At 47.4% G+C, this 21,951-nt stretch overlaps 1 protein-coding gene across 1 annotated transcript in view; it reads left to right on the forward strand.

Moving 5' to 3' along the window:
• GALNT17 (polypeptide N-acetylgalactosaminyltransferase 17) overlaps positions 1 to 21,951 on the forward strand; it is a 449,423-nt gene that overhangs the window by 340,325 nt on the left and 87,147 nt on the right. The window contains exon 6 of the mRNA XM_030871939.2: positions 14,114 to 14,231. Within this exon, the coding sequence (XP_030727799.1) occupies positions 14,114 to 14,231 (118 nt within the window). The remainder of the gene's footprint in view (positions 1 to 14,113; positions 14,232 to 21,951) is intronic.

Below are 21,951 nucleotides of genomic sequence, written 5' to 3' on the forward strand. Positions count from 1 at the left end.
GGAGTTCTAGGCAGCAAGCAAGGCATCATCTCAGCTGCCTTCCTAGTCTATTTGCAGGCTTCCTCTCCCCACCCTGACTTCCAGCCTAAGCAGTAAGACTAGAAGAGCTCTTCTCTCAGGGCTTTTCTTTTCTCCACTCCCCCTCAGCCTTCAACCCCAACCCAGGAAAAACTAGCCTCCTTTTGGGATTGGACACATCCCGTCTGTCATGGTTCTCAACCCTCGTTGCACTTTTGACTCAAATATGGATGTAGAACAGTTGAATCAGAGTGTCTGGAAGGGAGCCCGAGCGCAGGTAATTTTTCAAAGCTCCCCAGGTGAGCCTAAGGTGAGTGAGCATCGAGACCCACGGCGCTGTTACACCTTCCATCCTCTGGCTTTGCCTGACCGCCATCCTTGATATTTTCAGCGATGTTCCCAGTTTAGAAAACACTTCTCCCGTGTCTAGCTCATGCTCATGAAATCCTGGCTTTGAGACTGTTTCAGAAGTTAGCTTCAAGGGTTGGTTTTATCGTCACAGCCGAAAATTCACATCTTTCTGCTTCTTTTCATCCTAGTCTTAAAGCATCCCAGTCCCATCTCAAAGCTACTGATCTCAGGTGGCCTCAGCCTGCAGCGGCTTGAAGCAGGATTTTGGTTCCCGGCCAGAGACTGAAGTCAGGGCGCAGCAGCGAGAGCGCTGAATCCCAGCCACTAGACCACCAGGCGCCAGTGGCCAGTGACACGGCCCTGGCCCATCAGCTGTATAGAAATGAATTTCTACATAGAGACAGAACATAGTGAAACATGTAAAGTGTTTATAAGGAGGAAAAAGGGTACATGTGGATAGACACACGGGTGGACTCAGAGAGAGAGTCGCGTCCTTGTGGTAGTTTGAATCACTTATATGGGGCATTTCTTCCCGGTTTCCTTTGACCAATCATCTTGCTTTGCCTGAGATGAGTCCGTATTTGGTACATCTCATTTACTTACTTTTAATTTTATGTTATCCCATAGAGCCTGCATTTATATAGGATGTTCTAAAATCTTCTCAGGAAAATTTTCCAGCATGCGCAAATCTCAACACTCTTCTTTTGGTACAGGAGGAAAAATAATTTCCCCTCTACCCTTCTAGGTTCTCAGCTGAGAACCGCCCCCCCCCCCCGCCACCCCATAATAAAAAGACAGATTAATAGGAGAAAAACAAACATCTGTTTAATAACCTGTATGCCTTGGGTATTCATGGAGATAACCAAGAACACTGAGTAATTCCCAGAAATGGCCAAAGCCACCACCTGAAATACCATCTCCAGCTAAAGACAAAAGAAGATGTTGGGGAGCAGGGAGGCCTGTTGATGGAAGGTGAACAAGAAAAGCACAGTAGACAAAGGTAAGGTTTGTTACGTAGATTTAAGCTGGTGTCTTCTCCATTGGGGAGAGTTTATAGAGATTTAGGGTCATCCTTTTCTTCCTGGTGCAGAGAGGGAGACACCCTTACAAATGGAGATTTCCTTTCTGAATGTAAACTTCTCTTTCAAAAGAGTTACTTTTAGATTTTTCAGAGCTTCTCCTAAGTCTGCTGTTTCTTAAAAATAACCAGCTCAAGATAATTCTGTGCCAAAGAGGCGTATTTTGGGGTGGCACATCCTGCTGCCCTTCACTTTCTTTTATAGAACAACACGTGTGTCGAGAGCCTGATGCCATTTTCAAGTGTACGGCCCAAAGCATTTATCAAATTTGTTCTTACATCAGCTCTGGAAGCTGCAGCAGGACTGTTATCCCCCTTTAACGGATGAGAAAGAGGCTCATCTATCTTCCAAGTCTTTCCCTCCCCTGAGGCCCTTATCTATCCTTCTCCAAGTTCCCTTCCGGCCACTCGCCAGGTAGGTACCAAGTTGCTCCACGTGGCATCTGGATTTCCCTCCAGGGCTCCCGTTCTAGAACAGAATTCGGCAAAATTTTTCTGTAAAGGGACAAATAGTCAATATTTTTAAGCTTTAGGATCCAAGACACACTAAATCAAAGCTATTATGTAGGTACTTTTGAACAAGAGTGAAAACCAACTTCCACAAATATTTTACTGGTGAAATTCAAAATATAATAATAACGAGTTCAATTTTTTGGAGTCCGGGTCTGCTAATGAGGAACACTGAATTTTTGCTGGGGGAGGGGTAGCCTTTTGCTTCACTGAGATTCAAAGCAAGTGCTTCCATCTTCAAATGGATTATAAATGTTCGTCTGTGAAAAATGTTCTTAGCTCTCTGTCTGGACAGAAACAGCCAGAACCTTGCTCTGGACCTTTCTTCTTTTTCTCTTCCCCAAACATTCACTGAATCTATGTTTCATCTCACAAGATAGCATATGTCATATATATATATATATATATATATATATATATATATATATATGCGCCATATATATCGATGGCTGATAACTACTTAATGTGTTACCACTTCTTCTGAAACTTGATGCTTTTACAGAAATAGCCTTCAAAGGATACTTTGCAAATCGGTTTCTCAAAGCCTAAAGAAACTATGATTAGCAAAGAGCAAAAGTGTTATGCTGAGAAAATTATTTATAGGAAACGTCTTGCTGCAGAGTTTTGTTAGGGTCTCTGTTTTAATAAATCCAGCCCAGGCGAATCAGTGAGCCAAGGAAAGGCGTTTGGGACCGGCAACTTCAATCCCCACTGACACTTTCTGCATCTGTGAAAAATCGCACTGCAGAGAGATGAGCGCTGCCTTTATCCTTCACAAGGAAAGGCTCTTAATACCCAGACAGTTCACTCCCCAATCTGGAGGAAGTTGTTTCAGCATGAATTATCTTTTCAGCAACAAAAGGGAACGTGTTACCTCTATTTAACAGGCGAAGCGCTGGCCTTTGGGCCCTATTTTCTGGTGGGATGTTTGTGTGCTGGATCCAGCATTTGATGTTTTAGAAAGGCAGCGGTACTTACCCTTTAGGTATTTATATGTATAGCAGAGGCAAATGGAGCTCTGAGTATTAAATTACTGTACCGTGCGAGTTGAGAATTCTATGAGAGCCAGCCAGCTCCTTCCCCCAAATTGTATTTTTACTGTTCAGCGGCTGCAAGTTCCCAGGAATCTTCAAAGTAGGACCACTTACTTTACCCAGTGCGAGAGCTCTTAGCTGCTGCCGGTGTTCAGTGATCTCGTCTGGGAGGCAGCAGGATACCTAGGACGCTGTGGGATCAGACACCACCAGGTTGCTCCTAGCTCCGAACTTATTTGCATGTGTCTGCCCTTGGACAGTTCACTTAACCTCTAGCCTCAGTTTCCTTGGCTGGAAAGTGGGACTAATAACTACCAAGTAGAGCTGCTTTGAGGATTAGGTGTAATTATGAATTATACTCCTGCAGCGCCAGATGCATCTGCAACAGGGCACTGCTGGCCTGGGTGACGCAGTGCCTGCTGAGTTCTCCTCTCCCGTCCCTGCCCTGTCTTTTGGTCACTTTAGCAAACCAGTGTCTGTGCCAGAGGGTGACTGAGGAGGGTGACATCCACATCAGGAACTTGTGTTTATTAGGAAATGGTGTAAAAGAACTCATGGTGTGTGATGTTATAATAAAATGCACTGAAATCAGTGCATTTTTGATTAACCAAGCTACTTATTGCCGAAAAACGTGATGGGACCCCCAAAATACCCAGTGCTGGCTGGGCTCTGAGAACGGGATTTGCAGAAATTCATGCAAAGACAGCTCCAGGGATGGCAATGAGTTGTCTATGTTTTTCTTACAAATGGGGCCTTGGTGTTAGAAGATTCTCAGCTAACAGGCCTGGTTATTAGCTGAGGCAGAGCTGGGACCAAGGAAAATGGCAGGGGTTGAATCTGAGGACAAAGAAAGGCAGTTTGGCCCAAAGAAAAGAGAAGAGAGAAAACAGGGTAAGCTCCGGACCCCTGACTCCTGAACCATCAGCTAGACATGCCTTTGGAGATGTGGCCACTGGGCTGGCAGTGGTTGGGGGCAGTTGGGAGCTCCAAGAGCGGCAGGAGGTAAGAGGTGGGCAGGGCAAAGCAAGGGGCAGGCAGACACTCCAGCCCCTGTAGCCACCGTGGTGACCTAGACAGCCAGCCACGCTGTGACACACACACACCCCAGTGCCCCGGTAAGAGCCGTCACTGAAAAGGGGAGGAGGGAAGACCCTTCCCGATGGGGGCTTTGTTCTGAAGACAGCTCATCACCGTGTCCACACGCCACAGATCCACAGTCTCCGTTTCTAGCTCCTTCTTTCCCCTGCACCCCTGGAGTCTGCTCTTTCCACTCCAACAGCCTTGCTGACGCATACAGATGCAGACATATAGATACATAGCTGTAACTCCATAGCTTCAACCAGAAATCGTTTTTACTGAGGAACACCAAGAACTAGTGCTTGCTTTACTTCCCCACTAGGACGATCTCTTAGTGTGTTTTTATCTCCTCAAGTGCTTGCTACATAGTCTAACAAAGGCATCCTCCATTGCCTGGTGATGCTTGTTGACCAGATGAACAAGTGCACAAATTAGCAGCCACACTTGACCCCTACTCAGAGCCCTTCTGTGCCGTGCGGATAAGGCATTGAGTTGAACAAGTGCCAGGAGCAGCAAGGAGGTGGGATCTCACACATTTTCTCCTTGACCCCACAGGCTGAGGCACAGACTGACCCTGACCTCAGGGCTGAGAGGAGGTGACCTCTGGACGGGCTGGGCCATCTGCGGGGCTAAGCGTCCTTCACCCGTCACTGCGAGTTGGACAGGCATTTCTCTTGGGCCACTGTGACTGCCCCACTCTCTTCCCTGGGGTGTTTTCATACACCCACCCCTGATACCGACCTCAGACTTCACACCTTTATACCATGTTGTGTACTAGACTTCCTTATTTCTCTTTCCTCCTAGAACTCAGGCTTCCTTCGCTGCCTGTCTCGTTCTAGACCCAAAATATTTCCTGGAGGGACACCATTTGCCGGGATACTCCCTCACCAGCTTCTTCCCTCTGTTCCCCTCCCCCTCAGTCCTTCATCCCTCTGCTTTTCTTTCAAGTTCTTGATAACACCTCACACGTGTTGAGTACATTGTCCTGCACGGAGACCATGTGTTTTCATCACCTCATCAGATTCTAACCACAGTCCTATAAGGTGTCCAGGGCAGAGTCTCATGCCCGGTTTACTGATGAGGAGACTGTCACAGAAGATTGGACACCACCCAGCAGGACGTTTAGATTAATATGCTTTCCCTGAGCCCTGGGGCCGTGTGTCCTCACCCATCCTAGAGTGAGCACCTTGGTGTTTGCGCCATTTATCCCAGATTGTGAAAATGTGGTGTTTGGGCTAAAACTGGAAGCATCTTGGGGTGGTATCTCCAGAGTGTTAGAAAATAGTTTCCATGAATAGAAGGTAAGGATGGAGATAGAACCACCCCTGCAGTCTCCTGCCCTCTGTTTACCGGCACCTGGGAAATTTGGGTTCCCATTTATAATGTAATGTGACAATCAAAGGAAGCTTAAGAATTATTATCACCAGTTCCACATTTTTTTATTGTGGTAAAATACATATACAATTTACCATTTTACATGTATAACTCAGTGGCATTTAGTACATTCATAATATTTTGCAACCATCACCACTATTTACTTCCAGAATATTTTCCTCCAAATGGGAACCCTGTACCCATTAAACAGTCACTCCCTACTGTCCCCTCCCCACTGCCCCTGGCAACCACCAATCTGCTTTCTATCTCTATGGATTTCCCTGTTCTAGACGTTTCATGTAAAGGGAATCCTATAATATATGACCTTCTTTCTTCTGTTACTTAACATGATGTTTTCAAGCTTCATCCATGTTACAACGTGTCTCAGAACTGTCATCCATTGTACAGGTGGACCATGTACATTTTGTTTATCCATGCATCCATTGGGCTCAGCCTTTTGGCTACTGTGAAAGATGCTGCTGTGAACATGCATGTACAAGTTGTTGTTGGAATACCTCTTGTCAGTTATTTTTGAGCGTATACCTAGGAATGTAGCTGGAGCGGAGAGGGCAAGAAGAAACTCGGAAACACAGACTGTCCGGATGGAGCCTTGGAGGCTGTTGTGAGACCCTGACTTTTACTCTGAAGGAAATGGGGAATCATGGGAGGGTTTCCAGCAGACGCATAGCCTGATCTGACTTGTGTTTCAATAGATCATTGAGAGTTGGCTGCAAGAGAGCGGGGTGAAAGCCAGTTGGGAGCCATGGTGGTAATCCAGGCAATATGATGATGATGGTTCAGATTACATGGTGGCAGTGAAGATGGTGAGAGGTTCTCAGATCCCAGACGTATTTTGAAGGTAGAGCCATAAGAATTTCTGACCGGTTGGCCCCAAAGCCAACACCAAGGTTTTCACCCCAACATTTGGAAGAATGGAGTTGACATTACCTAAGATAGAAAAGATAGGTGGGATGGGTTTGAGTGGAAGGAAGGTTAACGATTCCTTTCCAACTGTGTCTGAGGGATCCCTTAGACATAATGAGCCATTGGATGTACCGGTCTGCAGTTCAGAGGAAAGATTCAGACTGGAGTGTGAATTTGGAAACTATTGGCATATAAATGCTACTGAAAGCCAAGAAAGCAAACGTGATCACCAAGGAATGAATGCAGATGGAGAAGAAAAGAGATCCAAGGGCTCTGCCCTGGAGTCCTTCTACCCTGAACATCAGAAAGCAAAGGCAGAGTCAAGAAGGAAGATTGAAAGGGGCGCGTCCACGAAGACAGCCGGGCACGGAGAGCCTGCTTCCAGGGAAAGGGAATGGTCTGCTGTATCAGATGCAGCTAGGAGGGCACACGTGACGAGGACTGAGAATTGGCCATTGGATTTAGGATGAGTTGTCTCTGACCTTGACAAATGCACTTGCCGTGGAGTGGTGAGGGTGAGAGCCTGGTTGAGTGGCTTAGAAGAGAACTGCAGAGAAAATTGGAGACATCAGGTGTTCACAGCTCTTTAATTTAATTAATTCATTCATTTATTTTTGGCTGCATTGGGTCTTCGTTGCTGTGTGCAGGCTTTCTCTAGTTGCGGAGAGCAGGGGCTACTCTTCATTGTGGTGCGCGGGCTTCTCATTGCCGTGGCTTCTCTTGTTGCGGAGCATGGGCTCTAGGTGCGCAGGCTTCAGTAGTTGTGGCTCGTGGGCTCAGTAGTTGTGGCTCACGGGCTCTAGAGCACAGGCTCAGTAGTTGTGGCACACGGACTTAGTTGCTCCGCGGCATGGGGGATCTTCCTGAACCAGGGCTCAAACCCGTGTCCCCTGCATCGGCAGGCGGATTCTTAACCACTGCGCCACCAGGGAAGCCACTACACAGCTCTTTAAAGGGGCTTTGCTGTAAGGGGGAGCAAAAAATGAGGAGAGGCAGCTGTAAGGGAAGTGGGTCAAGAGGGGAATTGTCGACTGTGAGCTGCTAGGAATGAGCCCACCCAGGACGGAAGATGATAATGTACAGTGTTGTTCTAACACGTACTCAGGGTTTTTAAATTCAGATATGGTGAGGACAACAGAATATTGCCATTAAAAAGATAGTTTGTTACCCACAGTTTCCAAGAGAAGGAGGCCTGCCATGCCACACAGGGCCATCCGGGGAAGCACCTGGGGCAGTTAGGAGGAGAAGAAGTGAGGAGAAGGCAAGGGCCCAAGTCTTTACTGTGGTTTCTTCCAGAAGAAATGGGCGAGGCAGCGTAAGCAGCTGATCTGGCTTAGGATCGGCTAGTTGGAACATTTTGGGGTGTAGGGGGCTGTCTCCAGTTATCTGGTTCCTGGCCCTGGGATGATCAGGGTAGAGGGCTGTTGCTTCCTGGAGTGTAAAGACCAGGTAGAGGAGGTGACTGGGGTGGGCTCTGGGCTCGTTAGTTTGCATAGGAGAGGCATCCTCTCCAGCTGGTTTCTTGGTGTCTCTAAGAATTGGCGAGCCCTGGGAGGGGCAGTCTCTCCCCAGTCAACAAGGCCCCGAGTGTCAAAGCACCAAGAATACAGAAAATAAGAATAGATTTTAATACAGGTGAATAGATATTTAATACAGGGGTATTCAGGGGAGGGGGGATGGCTGAAGTGAGGTCCTCGAGCAGCAAGAGAGGATGGGTGGAGAGGTTGGCCTCAGCTAAGAGCATGGACAGTTCAATTACAGCAAAAGGGAGGCAGGAGGGTGACGGGGCCCACTAAGTGGGTGGACGAGGGAGGTGGGGACATTCGCTTTTGTTTGCTGCTTTCTTAGGGAAGTGGGAAGGAACGTGGCTGCTTGAGAGGGAGGAGGTCGTGTGGGAGGTTTGCGGAGGAAGGAGAAGCTGGGGCAGAGTCTCCTAGGAGAGTCAGGCTGGAGTGACTCGGGCCCCGGAGCAGGATTGTAGGACACCACTGAGGACCCACTGGACACACACAGCCCTGAATTTAAAGCCAAATCAGAGTTGCACTTATCAGCATCAGGGTTCTGCCAACAAAGCAAAGTGGGAATGGGGAAGCCGGGGCGCTCTTACAATAAGCAACCATGGCTTTGAGCTTGGCGGGTGGGAAAAACACAAGAGAAGGGGTTCCACTGTCAAGGTGGCAGCGCCAGTGGACTGCAGGTCCCAGTGGGGTGGATCCGGTGAACTTGAGGAGGTGAACTGGAACGATAGCGGCTGGATGACAGAGTTGAGAGCTTATGGCCAGAGAGCACAGATGAATTTATTGTTTTCTTATTTTTGTCAAGGTATATTTTCTGTAAGACATATATCTTTGTTTTTTGCAACAGAAAAGATAAATATGTTTTGAGAGGTGGTTAGGATTTGGGCAGACGGAGGTGGTCCTGTGGAGGACATTTCTGGAGAAGGACGTCCAGACATAGGTTGGGACACGTTTCCCGAACAATGAATTGCCCAGTGTGGTCAAGCCATGGGCAGGCATGCTAAGAACTTTATTTAACTCAGGAGAGAGTAGGGAGCCAGTGAAGGGTTTTGAGGGTGGACACATCTAGAACACAGGTGGGCCCTTTGTCACCAACGAGGAGAGGAAGCAGTGACATTGACAAAGCTCTGCATATCCGGGTGGAAATTCCTGGGCCTGCCGCCCTGTCCTCTCCTGTCTCTCCCTCCCTTTCCCCTCTCTCTCAGCTGGAACCGTCGTGTATGTTGCCTACATTCTCTGGAACAGCAACAATAAAAGCGATTATTTTTAATTTCCGTTCTTCTCCTCCGTAATGGAGCTATTAGACTTTGGCAGATCCCTTAATATGATTATCCTTTTTGAATGATTTCGAACTGAAATGTTTGTGCTGATGGTGGTAATCGCAGTGGAGTTTGAAGAACGAGGCTGTAGGCTCACGCTCCAGGAGCTCGTGACCCCGAAGTACCATCAGCTGTGGTTTGATGGGCAGGTGAGGATGAAACCTTGGAGGGGAAGTGGGGCCCCGGTGGGCTCTTGGTTCTGCCTGTAAGGACGGGTCTGGCTAACCACGCCACCAGTGCAGTGGGTCCCAGATAGGCCAGGTGGAGGCTTTCTGTTGGAGACCTGCTTCTCCCGAGCAGTGAGGACAGCTGTCCATCATCAGTCCAGAATTCAGAGCAGTCATCCAGCAACCCTCGCTGGCCCAGCCAGGGGTGAGCATACGCCTTTTAATTAGTCTCCACATCGACCAGGGATACATCAGTCACCTGCTTGAACCTTGCCCCGCTCCCAGCACAGTGGGGCAGCCTCGGAGCCCTGCTGTTTGCAAGACTGGGTTCTTGACTTAGCAGGGAAGCCGTCTCCTCGGGGCTGGTCTCCCAGGCTGCTTCCAGCCCCTCCTCTGCACCATCCCTGTCAAGCTTGGCCTCATTAGAGTGCCAAGATGGGTACCAGCGCCCAGGCACCCTCTTGACACGGTGGCAGGTGTTTGACCGTGGCCTTTAGGGGACCTTTCCACATGCCACCAACAGCAGTAATGATCACATGCTCATTCCACATCTTCGTTGCGTGAGGACCAGCCTCCTGCCCTTGATCTTTGGGTTCTGACAGCCCGCCAGGATGCAGACAGCAGCCTGCTTGTCTGTGACCTCTTTGTGGGGCCTCGTGACAGCTGGGTGGCTGCTGTGGCCTAACTTCACTGAGGAGGCACTAGGGGACCTCACCGTCCTGTCGTGGGGAATCCTAGGGCTTCTGCTGTGGGACCTGCTGGAATACGCTGAATACAGCTGTGAGCAGCAGGTAGAGGACCCAGGGTGACTCATACTGTGAATCCATCTCTCCTCGCCACCGCAACCAAACGATGTCATCCGGATGAAGCCAGTTACATGAAGAGATCAGGCTGCGTGATGGCGAAAGATGTTTCCTAAAGGGCGATCTGAGAGGTATCGGGAAGGAAGAAGCGGCCTGTGTCCTTGACGGTGAAAGTCCTGTGCCTTGAATCCTTCCCTCCTTCTCTCCCTCTCCTTCCCTCCTTCTTTGTTCATCCCTCCCTCCCTCCCCTAGCGAACGCACACTGTCCTGCTGCCCTTGGCTTCTGGTTCAGGTCAGCTAGTTTGTCCCTGGGGCATCACGGGGCCCTTCCCCACCAGGGGCGGTCACCAGATCTGTTACACTCATTCATTCACTCAATAGTATCTAGCTCTGTGTCAGCAAGGCACTCACTCCTGGGAATACAACGAGAACTTAGGGGGATAACTTCTCTGCTCTTGGAGACCTGGCAGTTCAAGAGGGAGATGGGCTCTACAGGCTGCTTCTGCTGGTACAAACACAAATTCCTAAGTCCCGTCTCTGTAAGTCTGGTTCCATGGTCTGGGCTGCACCCAGGAATCTGCATTTTCTAAGGAGCCCTCCGGGTGATGCTGGTGTAGGTGGATCCTGAACCAATCTCAGAGAAACATGCTTTTCAGCCATGGGGCTGTGCCCAGAGCCACCCCTTCGAGAGTGTTTGTTGACTGCTGTGCCCTGTGATTCTGACTGCCCTGCTTGCCCTCGAGGGGTTAGAAAGCACAGCGTCTTAGAGCAGGATCTTATTACGCATGCGTGTTAGCATTGGGAATTTTCAGACCTTGAGTTTAGGGGTTGGAGAGACTGTTCTGACTTCTCAGAATTTCTTGATGTGCTCAGCAATGGCTCTCTAGAAAACTGAGGTGACACCAGCACTGGCTCCCGTTCCCCCTTCTCTGCAGACTCCCGCCCTCCCAGGACCACATGTCCCGTCTCCAAGCACACACGTCACTGGCATTTCTCCATCACTCGAGTGACCCCGGCTTATAACTCTCCCAGAGTGAATCTTCCCTGAAGTTTGCCTCTTCTGGCTGTGTGATAAAACATGCACCCTCCCCCGGATCATAAGGAGAGGGTGGGGGAGATGGCACGTGTCATAAGAACAGAAACCTGTCTAATACGGGTTAAGTCAAGGAGGACAGATCGGGCTTCCCTGGTGGCACAGTGGTTGGGAATCTGCCTACCAATGCAGGGGACACGGGTTCGAGGCCTGGTCCAGGAGGGTCCCACATGCCCCGGAGCAACTGGGCCCATGGTGCCACAACTACTGAGCCTGCGCTCTGGAGCCCTTGAGCCACAACTGCTGAGCCCGCTGTGCCACAACTACTGAAGCCCGCGCGCCTGGAGCCCGTGCTTCGCAACAAGAGAAACCACCACAATGAGAAGCCTGCGCACCCCAACGAAGGGTAGTCCCTGCTCGCCGCAACTAGAGAAAGCCCACACGCAGCAATGAAGACCCAACGCAGCCAAAAATAAATAAAATTTAAAATAAATAAATAAAAGGAGGACAGATCGCAAAGACCCAGGGGGCTCGCACATGACCCGGGGCAGAGAGCGGAGCCAGGCCTGTCAGCAGACGGGCAGCCGAAGACACCAGGCCACCCCCCATCCCGTGGTCTCACACCTCCACAGTGCATCTGCCTCCCTCTGCTCAGCCATCCTTGTACAGGGACCACCGGAGCTGCCCCCAGATGGCAGCCTGAGCCCTACAGATGGATGAGACCATCTAGTTCTAGCTCCCAGCACTGTCTCGATCCCAAGTTTCGGGAAAAACATAATCTGATTGACCCCGTTTGGGATCTGTGCTAACTCCTGGTTCAGTTAACTGAGATAAGAGTTGGGTTCACATAGTGCTTTTGCAAGCAAGGGGTCAGCTGCTTCTCTCAGAGGGACCAAAGGCTGCAGGAAATGACTGACGGTGAAGTGGTTGCCGTCCTGGCGTAACTGGTACAGCTGCCCCAGTAGAGGGCAGTGTCCTGTGTCCATAGATGGGATTGGTGTGAGCTTCCGGGAGAAACGCGGAGGGCAGAGGAGCCTTGTTTATTGAGCCCCTGCTCTCTGCACTGAGCTCATTGCATATCTTTTCACAGCGATACTCCACAGAGAGTTAACTGGGATCCAGGAGGGTCCATTAACTTCACACAAGTACACTTTCCCATGGCAGCACCCATGTTCATCAAACTAGGTCCGTTCAACTCTGAACACTCACCTTTCCAGTGAGTCCCACTGCTGCCGCACCACGTGGGCACCGAGAGGGGTCAAAAATCTGGACGTTAAGGTCAAAGTCAAGCTCAGGATCTGGAGGAGCGGACGAGGATCGAACGTTGAGGTCTACAGTTCAGCTCAGGAGCCTCCCACCGGAGAGCTTCCCGGCGGCCCCAGTGGAGTTTCACGGGGCCTCCCACATGAGACGTCTGTTTCGCCCGGGAAAGCATCTGAACAGCATTTCTGGCGTTTGGCAGTCTGGGCGTTTGCCGGCTCCTTCACGAAGCCATTTCTGAAGAGTGCAGTGAAGCAGAAAGGCTAAAATGAAGGGCTTTGCAGTTGGCTGGGTCCTGACCTCTACTCTATGATTCATGCCAGGTCGCGAGCTCTCCGCGGGCTTCGGCTGGAGAGGTCCTACCTCCTTCACACGACCATGGATGTTTTTAAGTGAGAGAGTGTGTGAAATGTGCTTTGCCTTTATGCTTGAGTTGTAGTAATGACTCGATAAATGGCTGCGATAATCATAGTAATAATAATAACTTAGTTGCTTGAACGCAGGAAGTATGTCGTGTGTTTCTTTACCCCCTACGGCACCAGTAAAATGCCTTAGAGGCGGCTTCTTCTCCTCCCCCTCCTTCAAGTGAGATACAATTGACACATAACACTGTGTAAGTTTAAAGTATACAACATGTTGACTTGATCTCTGTATTGCAATAAGATAACCACCGTAGCATTAGCTAATGCCCCTAACAGGTCACATAATTATCGTTTCTTTTTGTGATGAGAATATTTAAGATCTACTCTCTTGGCAACTTTGAAGTATATAAATACTGTATTTTTTTAAAATATTTTATTTATTTAGGCTGCATGGGGTCATAGTTGTGGCACAGAGGATCTTTTAGTTGCGGCATGAAGGCTCTTAGTTGTGGCATGTATGTGGGATCTAGTTCCGCAAACCCAGGCCCCCTGCATTGGGAGTGCGGAGGCTTACCCACTGGACCACCAGGGAAGTCCAGTATTCTTTTTACTTTTTATAATAAATTTATTAATTTATTTATTTTTGGCTGCATTGGGTCTTCGTTGCTGCGCACAGGCTTTCTCTAGTTGAGACGAGCGGGGGCTTCTCTTCATTGCAGTGCGCAGGTCTCTCACGGCGGTGGCCTCTCCCGTTGCACGGGCTCCAGGCGCACGGGCTTCAGTAGCTGTGGCTCACGGGCTCCAGAACGCAGCCCCAGCAGTTGTGGCGCACAGGCCCAGCCACTCCGTGGCATGTGCGATCCTCCGGGACCAGGGGTCAAACCTGTGTCCCCTGCGTGGGCAGGTGGACTCCCAACCACTGCGCCACCAGGGAAACCCCAAGTCCAGTATTCTCAACGATAATCACAGTGCTGTGCATTAGATCCCCAGAACTTGTTTATCTTCTAACTGCAACTTTAGACCCTTTGACCAACATCTCCCCAATTCCTCCACCCCCCAGCCTTTGGTAACCACCAATCTACTCGTTGTTTCTATGATTTGACTTTTTTAGATTCCACATATAAGAGAGTTCTACAGTATTTGTCTTTCTCTGACTTGTTCCACTCAGCATAACGCCCTCAAGGTCCATCTGTGTTGTTGCAAATGTCAGGATTTCCTTTTCTCGCGGCTGAGTAATATTCGCATGTACGTATCACATGACTGTTGCCTCTTTCTCCCTCCCGCAGAACGCCAGCCATGATTGGCTGCTCGTTTGTGGTCAACAGGAAGTTCTTTGGTGAAATTGGTCTTCTGGACCCTGGGATGGATGTGTATGGAGGAGAAAATATCGAACTTGGAATCAAGGTTTGTGTCATGGCATCCTTTCCTCTTAGTCTGTTTGTGTTTGTGAGTAGAACTGCCTGGTCATTTTTGCTGTGTATTTGAAGCTTCTTTAGCTGGTGAATGACAGAATCCTTCATCCCACTTCTGTTCCTAAAGATGTTCCAGCAGGGTTGTCACCCCTCCTCAGACTGGGGGAGACCTGGCCTTCGCCCCTCGAAAGGTTGAACAATTTGTTCATGCCTGGGCGACCCAATCTGGACATTAGCTAGAGAATTTGGTCCCCACTCCCATCCAGTTTCACTCTCTCCTTAAATTTTTCTTAAAATTAAATCATCTCCTTAAATTAGAATTTACATGCTACATGTTTTGACAATTCATGTACATCATAGAGTCATAAGATGCCAGAGGAGAGAAGGACCATGTTCTGTGGGACTCTCCCATTTCTCAGAAATGCTTCTACGGAGGATAATGGGAGTGGGGAGAGGAAGAAGACACAGAATGGCCTCTTGCTGGCCCCCCATTCAGATCCGCTCCACTGCTGGATATTTCAGACACTGGGTATTGCTTAAGATTCTGTTTGAAAGATGAAGTTCACCGTAAACAAAAAAGTTGGACAAATTGATGCATTCCAACCTCTTCACTTTAGTGAATGAACCCGAATGAGGGGTGTGGATGGGGGACACCTGGTAACCGCTTAACTGGTACGTCCTCCTCCATACCGCAAAGAGGGGGGTCCTGGGGGATGATGCCCAGCTGGGGTCTCTGTGTCCCCACTGCTCCCTGTCCTGAGCTTGTGCATTCCTGAGCCCCTGGGAAGTAGGCTTGTTGGAAACGACTCAGGACACAACTGTAAGGTTTAAGTTTATTGAATTTCTTCCTCCTTCCGCTGCTGGAATCTCCTTCTTGTTCTAGCCAGGCAAGTACCCAGTACCTAGTGCAAGTACTCCAGTCAAAGCCTGCTCTCTGTGTCAGATTTCACTCGTTATCCCTAACTGCTCAGGACCTTTAAGACACTGCACTGCCCCCTCCTCTACACTTGAGCCCCCTTCGTGGAATGGAAGGCTTCATGTCCTCATGATGTAATGAACGTCCAGGCTGCAGAAGCAAAGAGGATGGTGGAGACCTTCCCTGGATCCTAAAATCACTCCCTTTTGGAGACTGCAGACTCTTGCTGTGTTTTCGGTTCCAGGCTGGGTTCTTTCCTAAGTGGAATTTACATAAGATTTCTTTGAAAGTCGAGCAATTAAAAAGCCCATGAATATGTTACCCTAGCTAATATACTTGGCATTTACCCATTTGAAATTTAATTGAAGGAAAAAATTTGGGCCCAGCATGTTGAACTTGGCCTGTAACTTCAGTCTCTGCCCTGCTCCCATCTCCTCATCCCTTCTCACGCTGCTCTTTTCCTGAGCTCTCATCCGCTTCTAGCACGCCAGGGAACTGACTTATTTATTGTGCGTATTGTATTTCTCTACCTTTACTAGCTAGATTGCAAGCTTTATGGGGCACAGATCTCTGTGGGGCTCACCTTTGCATCCCAAGCATGTAGAACCATGCTTAACACATGGCTCAGTAGGTATCTGTTAGACTGATGACTGAATGCCTATGAGGACCCAACATGCGTAGAAGCAGCGACATCATGGAGACAAGCCCGATGGTGAAATGGGAGGTGATAACTTGTCCAGGTACTTATTTGTGAAGGGAAGGAGCTGAAGGCAGCCCTGCATTGAGATGGTTAAACTTCTTAAATTTTTTATAAATTTTATGATAGTTTATAAAATTTTATGTATATAATATGTATACAATTATTAAAATTTATAATAATTTATTAATTTTAATAATTTAATACTTTTATTAAGGGAGATTTGAATGTCTCTATATGCTGTGAGAAGGAACCCAGTGGAGGGTCAGACGTCACCAACAGAGGGGAGAACAGGATGAGGGAGCACTGTCCCTCCGGAGGCAGGGGCACAGGTGGAGGGGTTATGGGCACAGGAGGGCCCCCAGATTTTATTGCAGGGGCAGGCTGCGCTCCGGGGAGAACAGAGGTGGTGACCGCGGAACCCACTGATAAGGCTTTCTAGGATGTTGGTCTCCCCATGCTTGCACAGCAAAGGTCTGGGTGCCAGGCTCTGCCAGGCTCCATGTTGATGACAGTGACAGTCCTTCGTGGCTACCCGATCCCTGCAGGAGGGGAGGGGCTTGTGAGTCTTGGTCCTGCAGCAGCACAGCCTAGTAGAGCACAGCCCCTGTGCCATGAGCTGAGGGCCCGTGAGGTCCGCTCTGCATCTCCATGTGGCAGGCTGGAGCAATGGGGCCCAGAGCCTGCTCTCTGACTTGTCTTCTCTGGGGTAGCTGCGTGTCTGGCTGGCCTCCACGCGTCTTTATGTAAGCATCCGAGGATGGGGCTCGGATCCCACCCTCATGCAATCACTTGCCTCTTATCCCGGGCACGTCCGGCATCCACGCTGGACATTTGGGAATGTTTATGCCTCTTACTTCCATAGACCGTGTCATCCCATGACCTACGAGCTGACTCTCCACAGAAGCTTTGGTTTTCTGCTGATTCTCAAAGCAGGAATTGACTGCTGTTGGTACCCTAAGGGCCAAGGCCTGGGTCTAGGGTCCACGTAGCCACCATCTACACAGTAGTCTGTGTTCTTAAGATGTGGTCCCTGACCAGCGCATCCACGTCACCTGGCCCTTGTTACAAATGCAGGTTCTCGGGCCCCATCCTACACTTACTAACACTCTGGGGTGGTGTCCAGCAACCTGTGTTTTAATAAGCCTTCCAGATGATTCCGTTACACACCCAAGTTTCAGAGCCCCTGATCTACACCCGACCTTAGCCGGCTTCCTGGCAAACACGTATCTATTCTCAGAAACGAGCCCGGGTGAGAGTCCACATGCTTCAAGGCCCACCTTGAAAAATACATTATTAAGAAAGCCATCCCTGCTGCTTGAAAAAACTCAGAGCTTATGTAATATGTGTACACATACATACACATATATAATTATATAAAGTGTACACACATACATTATATAAATTAACCTATAATAACCTGTAAGAAATGACACAAAATTCTATGCTTTAGTTAAGTGGGGAAATTTTAATATGAGACCACATCTTTGTAATTTCTTTGACTAAGAAATAGGTCCATCTGTGATCTAACTATTCTCTAACATTTTTCATTACTTTTTAATTCCATCCTCAGTAATTAAAGAACAGGAAGAATAGAAAGTCTCACTGTGGTTCAGGGAAATAAAAACAGTAGGATTTACTCTAGGGCTATTGTTTGTATGAAAGGCAAGCTTGCCTGTGACCAAAACAGTCGATACAGTGGAGGGGAAAAAAAAAGCTTTCCAGGGCTGAGAAAATAAATGAGATCAGAAATTGAAAGGTTTCATCTTGTTCTGAGTAACATTAATCAGAAACCATTAACGAGGCATGTTATAGTAACATGTCTAAATGGTAAGAGGAAAAAAAATTCTCCGAGGAGAAAAGACCAGATAGATTACTTTTAAGTGGTATAAAATCAGACGGCCTCAGGTTTCTCCAATATATCCGTCTGCTTTGGGAAGAAGAGGCACTGTCTTATTCTGAGCTCTCATATAAGAGCGTGACATACACCACTGCGGAATCCTGTCTGGCAGCTAATCTGAAAGGAAGGTGATAGAAAGATGCTGTCAGATCCTCAAGCCACCAGAAAAGGTCTTAGCTCACCATGAATCTCAAGAACTGAATAAAAGGCAGAATTCCTATGTGTGTACATTGTTGTTGAAAATATTGTCGAGACCAGCATTTGAAGGACTGCCTCCTTCAAAGGGCTTAGAAATTATGGGCTGTCTGGGGTGACCTAAGTCCCAGGGCTCCAGATGAACATGGAATCTCCCTCTCCCACTCTTTGCCCCATCTCTTGTTCTTTTTTTTCTTTTTCTTTTTCTTTTTTTTTTTTGCTCCCGATCTTGTGTCTTGTCTCTGACAAGCTGGTGGTATAATTCAGTGTGAGTCCAAAGGCCTCATAATCAGGGGGGCTGATGGCATATACAGTCCTGGTCTGACTCTGAAAGTTCAAGAATCAGGAGTACTGATGTCTGAGAGTGAAGATGGATAACTCAGCCCAAGTAGAAACATGAAACAGCTCTGAAAAGTGCTGTTGACTGATGCTCTGATCCCCACCCCAGCCACTCCTCTGTCCATGGGCTTTGGGACTCATCACCCAGCATCCATTTTAACGTGAAGGCTCCTCCCTGCCCTCTATCAGACCCTTGACATCAAAATCCCCAATGTCCAGAAGCCTCTTGTGCCCTTTGTCTTCCGTTTGGAACTCTTGGTTTTAAGTCTGCTCTATCTATTGGATGTTGTGATTTGGATAATGGTCACTCCTGGAGGTGACCAAACCATCAGTTCTGTCTCGTTTTCCTAATCCTTAGACTGTATGAGTCTTTGGTTCTTCCTTCCCTATTGGCGTTGGTCATCTCTGGCTATGGGAAGGTCTTCATAGCGCAGGGTTAGAGTATATACCTGTGATAAAATTCAGAGCGAAAGTCCCTGGTCTCGTGTAGATAGAATAGGCTTTGGGATTTCACCGACTGGTCTTTAATCTGGATGCATCTATTTCAGGTGGCCAACAGTTCAGATGAATGCTTCTGGGTATAACGGGGAGCCTTCTCTGCTCTAGCAGACGCTTTTGCTAGGGAGACCACAGTAGACAGACACAGTCCCTATCTCCATGAAGTTTATAGTCAGGCAGAAAAACCATTCATTTAATAAGTAATTACCAATGGGATGAGTGTGAAAAGATAGGACAAGGGGAGAATAGAGGAGAAGATAACAGGGGAATATATGCTACTCTAGGGAGTTGGGAAGCGCCTCCCTAAGGAGACGATGTTGAAGACTTGAAAAATATGTTGAATTTAGATAGGCCAAGAAGGTGTGGAAGTGGAGTGTAAGAGTAAAAGAATATTCCAGGCAGTTTTGGTTGTATGAGATGATTAAGTTGTAGAGATCTGTTAGACAGCATAGTACTTACAGTTAACAATGCATTGCATACTTAGAATGTTGCTAAGACGGTAGATCTTATGTTGTATTCTTTTCAAAACAGGTTTGTTTGTTTGTTTATCTATTGAGATATAATTGACATACATCACTGTGTAAGTTTAAGGTGCACAGTAATAATAAGTAAAGAGTGGAGGAGGAAACGTTTGGAAGTGATGTGTATGTTTATAGCATAGATTGTGGTGATGGTTTCCCAGGGGTATACTTATCTCCAAACTCAAGTCGTATACGTTAAATATGTACAGCTTTTTAATGTCAATCATGCCTCAATAGACTGGTCTTAAAAAGAAAAAGGATATTTCAGGCAGAGAGAAAAGCATGTGCAAACGTTTGGAATTCTGGGAAGGAAATATATTCTGGGAACTGCGAGGCGTTCCAGGTGGCTGGAGCAGGTAAAGGGAGAGGGAAATATGTTAGAGGTAGTGGCAGCAATCTAGTGGCGTTAGATTATGCAAGACTTGTAAACAAGAATTTGGCTTTCTCTTAAGGACCACTGTGGACATTTTGAAAGAAAAAAAAAAAGACATGCGATATAAGAGACATATATCTGTGTGTGTGTGTGTATCTACACATAGTCCCATGTTTTACCCATAACCCAGATCCTCTGGAGGCATCTAAGGGGAGCGAGGTTATCAGAATTTTTTTTTTAATAAGAGGACCATTATGACTGCCGTGTGGAGAATGGATGATAAAGCTGGATGGACTCAGAGGAAGGGCAGTGAGAGAGCCTGGACTATGGTTGGGGCAGTGGGAGAGAAATGGACAAATTCAGAAGGCAGAATAGACAGGATCTGAGGATTGAGTGTACAGAGGGGATGAAGGGAAGCAGGCGTCAAGGCTGACTCTCAAGTCACTAGCTTGAACAATTGGGAGTTGCTGTTCTCTGAGATGAGAAGCACCGTTGGAGGATGCCTGGGAGAAGGCAGAAGATGATGCTTTCTGTTTGAGATGTGGTCAGTGTGAAGTTCCTGACACTGCCGAGTTCATCCAGTAGGCAGTTGGTTGTGTGGAGATGAAGCTAAGGGTAGAGGACAAAGCTTGAGATAGACTTGAGCATCTTTGGTACCTAGGTCATATTTGAAGTTGCCAGAGGCAACAGGTTGCATAGAGAAATGAGAAGAGGGGATAAGACAGAAGTCCAGAAAAAAAGCAACATTTAAGGTGTGGAAGGAGTGGCTGGAAAGGAAACTGAGAAGAAGGGACCCGGAATAAGAGAAAAACCAAGAGAGAGTGGATTTGAGAAGAATGTGTATACATACCCAAAGCAGGCATGGAGAGGAAGGGATGGATCTGGGCACCATTCAGGAGACATGATGAACAGGAGCTGGTGGATGATTGAACATGAGGAATGAATGAGAGGGGAGTGTGGGGTAGCTCCCCGGTTTCTGAGCAACCGGGTGGATTCACTTAGAGAACACTGGCAGAGAAGAAGGTCTGTAGGTGGGAATTCGAGAAGTTCCATTTTAGAAACATTGAGTTTGAGGAGTAACAGTCCTCTGTGAGCTGGCAGTGAGATGTTGAGGGAACACAGGCATAGGACGGGGTCCCAACCAAGAGCAGGAATTGGGACGAGGTTCCAGGAGAAGTATGGGGTGTTCACCGTGCCACTCTGGGCTCCACTGGACAGTGGGGCTCAGGGTTTAGGCTGACTTATCTCTAAAGTGTATTGCCATCCTCTTAAATAAGAAAAGCTGAAAAAACACACATATGCGTATACACACCCCGCCCCCCAAACAAGCCTTCCTCAAGAGACTTTCCCAAGGACGGCCAGCAACATCATGTCAGTTTGTAGAATAAAATGGTTTCCATAGAGTTTCTAAAATCTTTAATGATAATTTTCTACTGGCTGGGAATTCCACCCCAAGTGGATGAAGGGATTAGACGATACTGCCTCTTGTTACTTTTTTTTCCCCTCAAAACAAATTGGAGAATGAAGAATTGTCATTACATTTTATGTTAACGTCTTTTATTTTTATTCAACATTTTATTATGGAAAAGTTGAAACATACACAAAAATAGAACAGTCTAATGAATCCAAATGTACAAATCATTCAGCTTCAACAAATAGCAACATTTTGCTGTGTGTTTTTCAGTTGCCGCCTCTCAGCTTTTAAAAAGCAAATCCCTAGACATCATATCCTTCTGCCTATAAAAACTCTAGAGTGCATTTCTAATATATAAAGACTTTTCTAAAGCGTAGGCTCGAAGTAAATTTACACATAGTAAAATCCATTACCAGTTCATGTTTCTCAAAAATATTTCTCAAAATTCTGTGAGATTTTCTCAGCAACGAAAACAACAACAAGTGCGATTTGTAGACCTTTCCAAACAAGGTCTACAAATTGCATTTGGTTGATATGCCTCTTTTGAGTTTTTTTAATTTTTAATTGAAATAGAGTTGATTTACAATATTGCGTTAGTTTCATGTGTATAGCAAAGTGATCCAGTTATATATAATTTCAGGTTCTTTTCCATTATAGGTTATTACAAGATATTGAATAGAGTTCCCTGTGCTATACAGTAAATCCTTGGTGTTTATCTGTAATATATAGTGGTGTGTGTCTGTTAATCCCATACTCCTAATTCATCCCTCCCCACCCAGATTCCTCTTAAGTATCTTTTCATCTAAACATTTCCCCTCACCTTTGTTATTCTCGCGTCATTCATTTACTGAAGACGCCA

This window comes from Globicephala melas, chromosome 15 (genome assembly GCF_963455315.2).
Source record: "Globicephala melas chromosome 15, mGloMel1.2, whole genome shotgun sequence".
NCBI lineage: Eukaryota > Metazoa > Chordata > Mammalia > Artiodactyla > Delphinidae > Globicephala > Globicephala melas.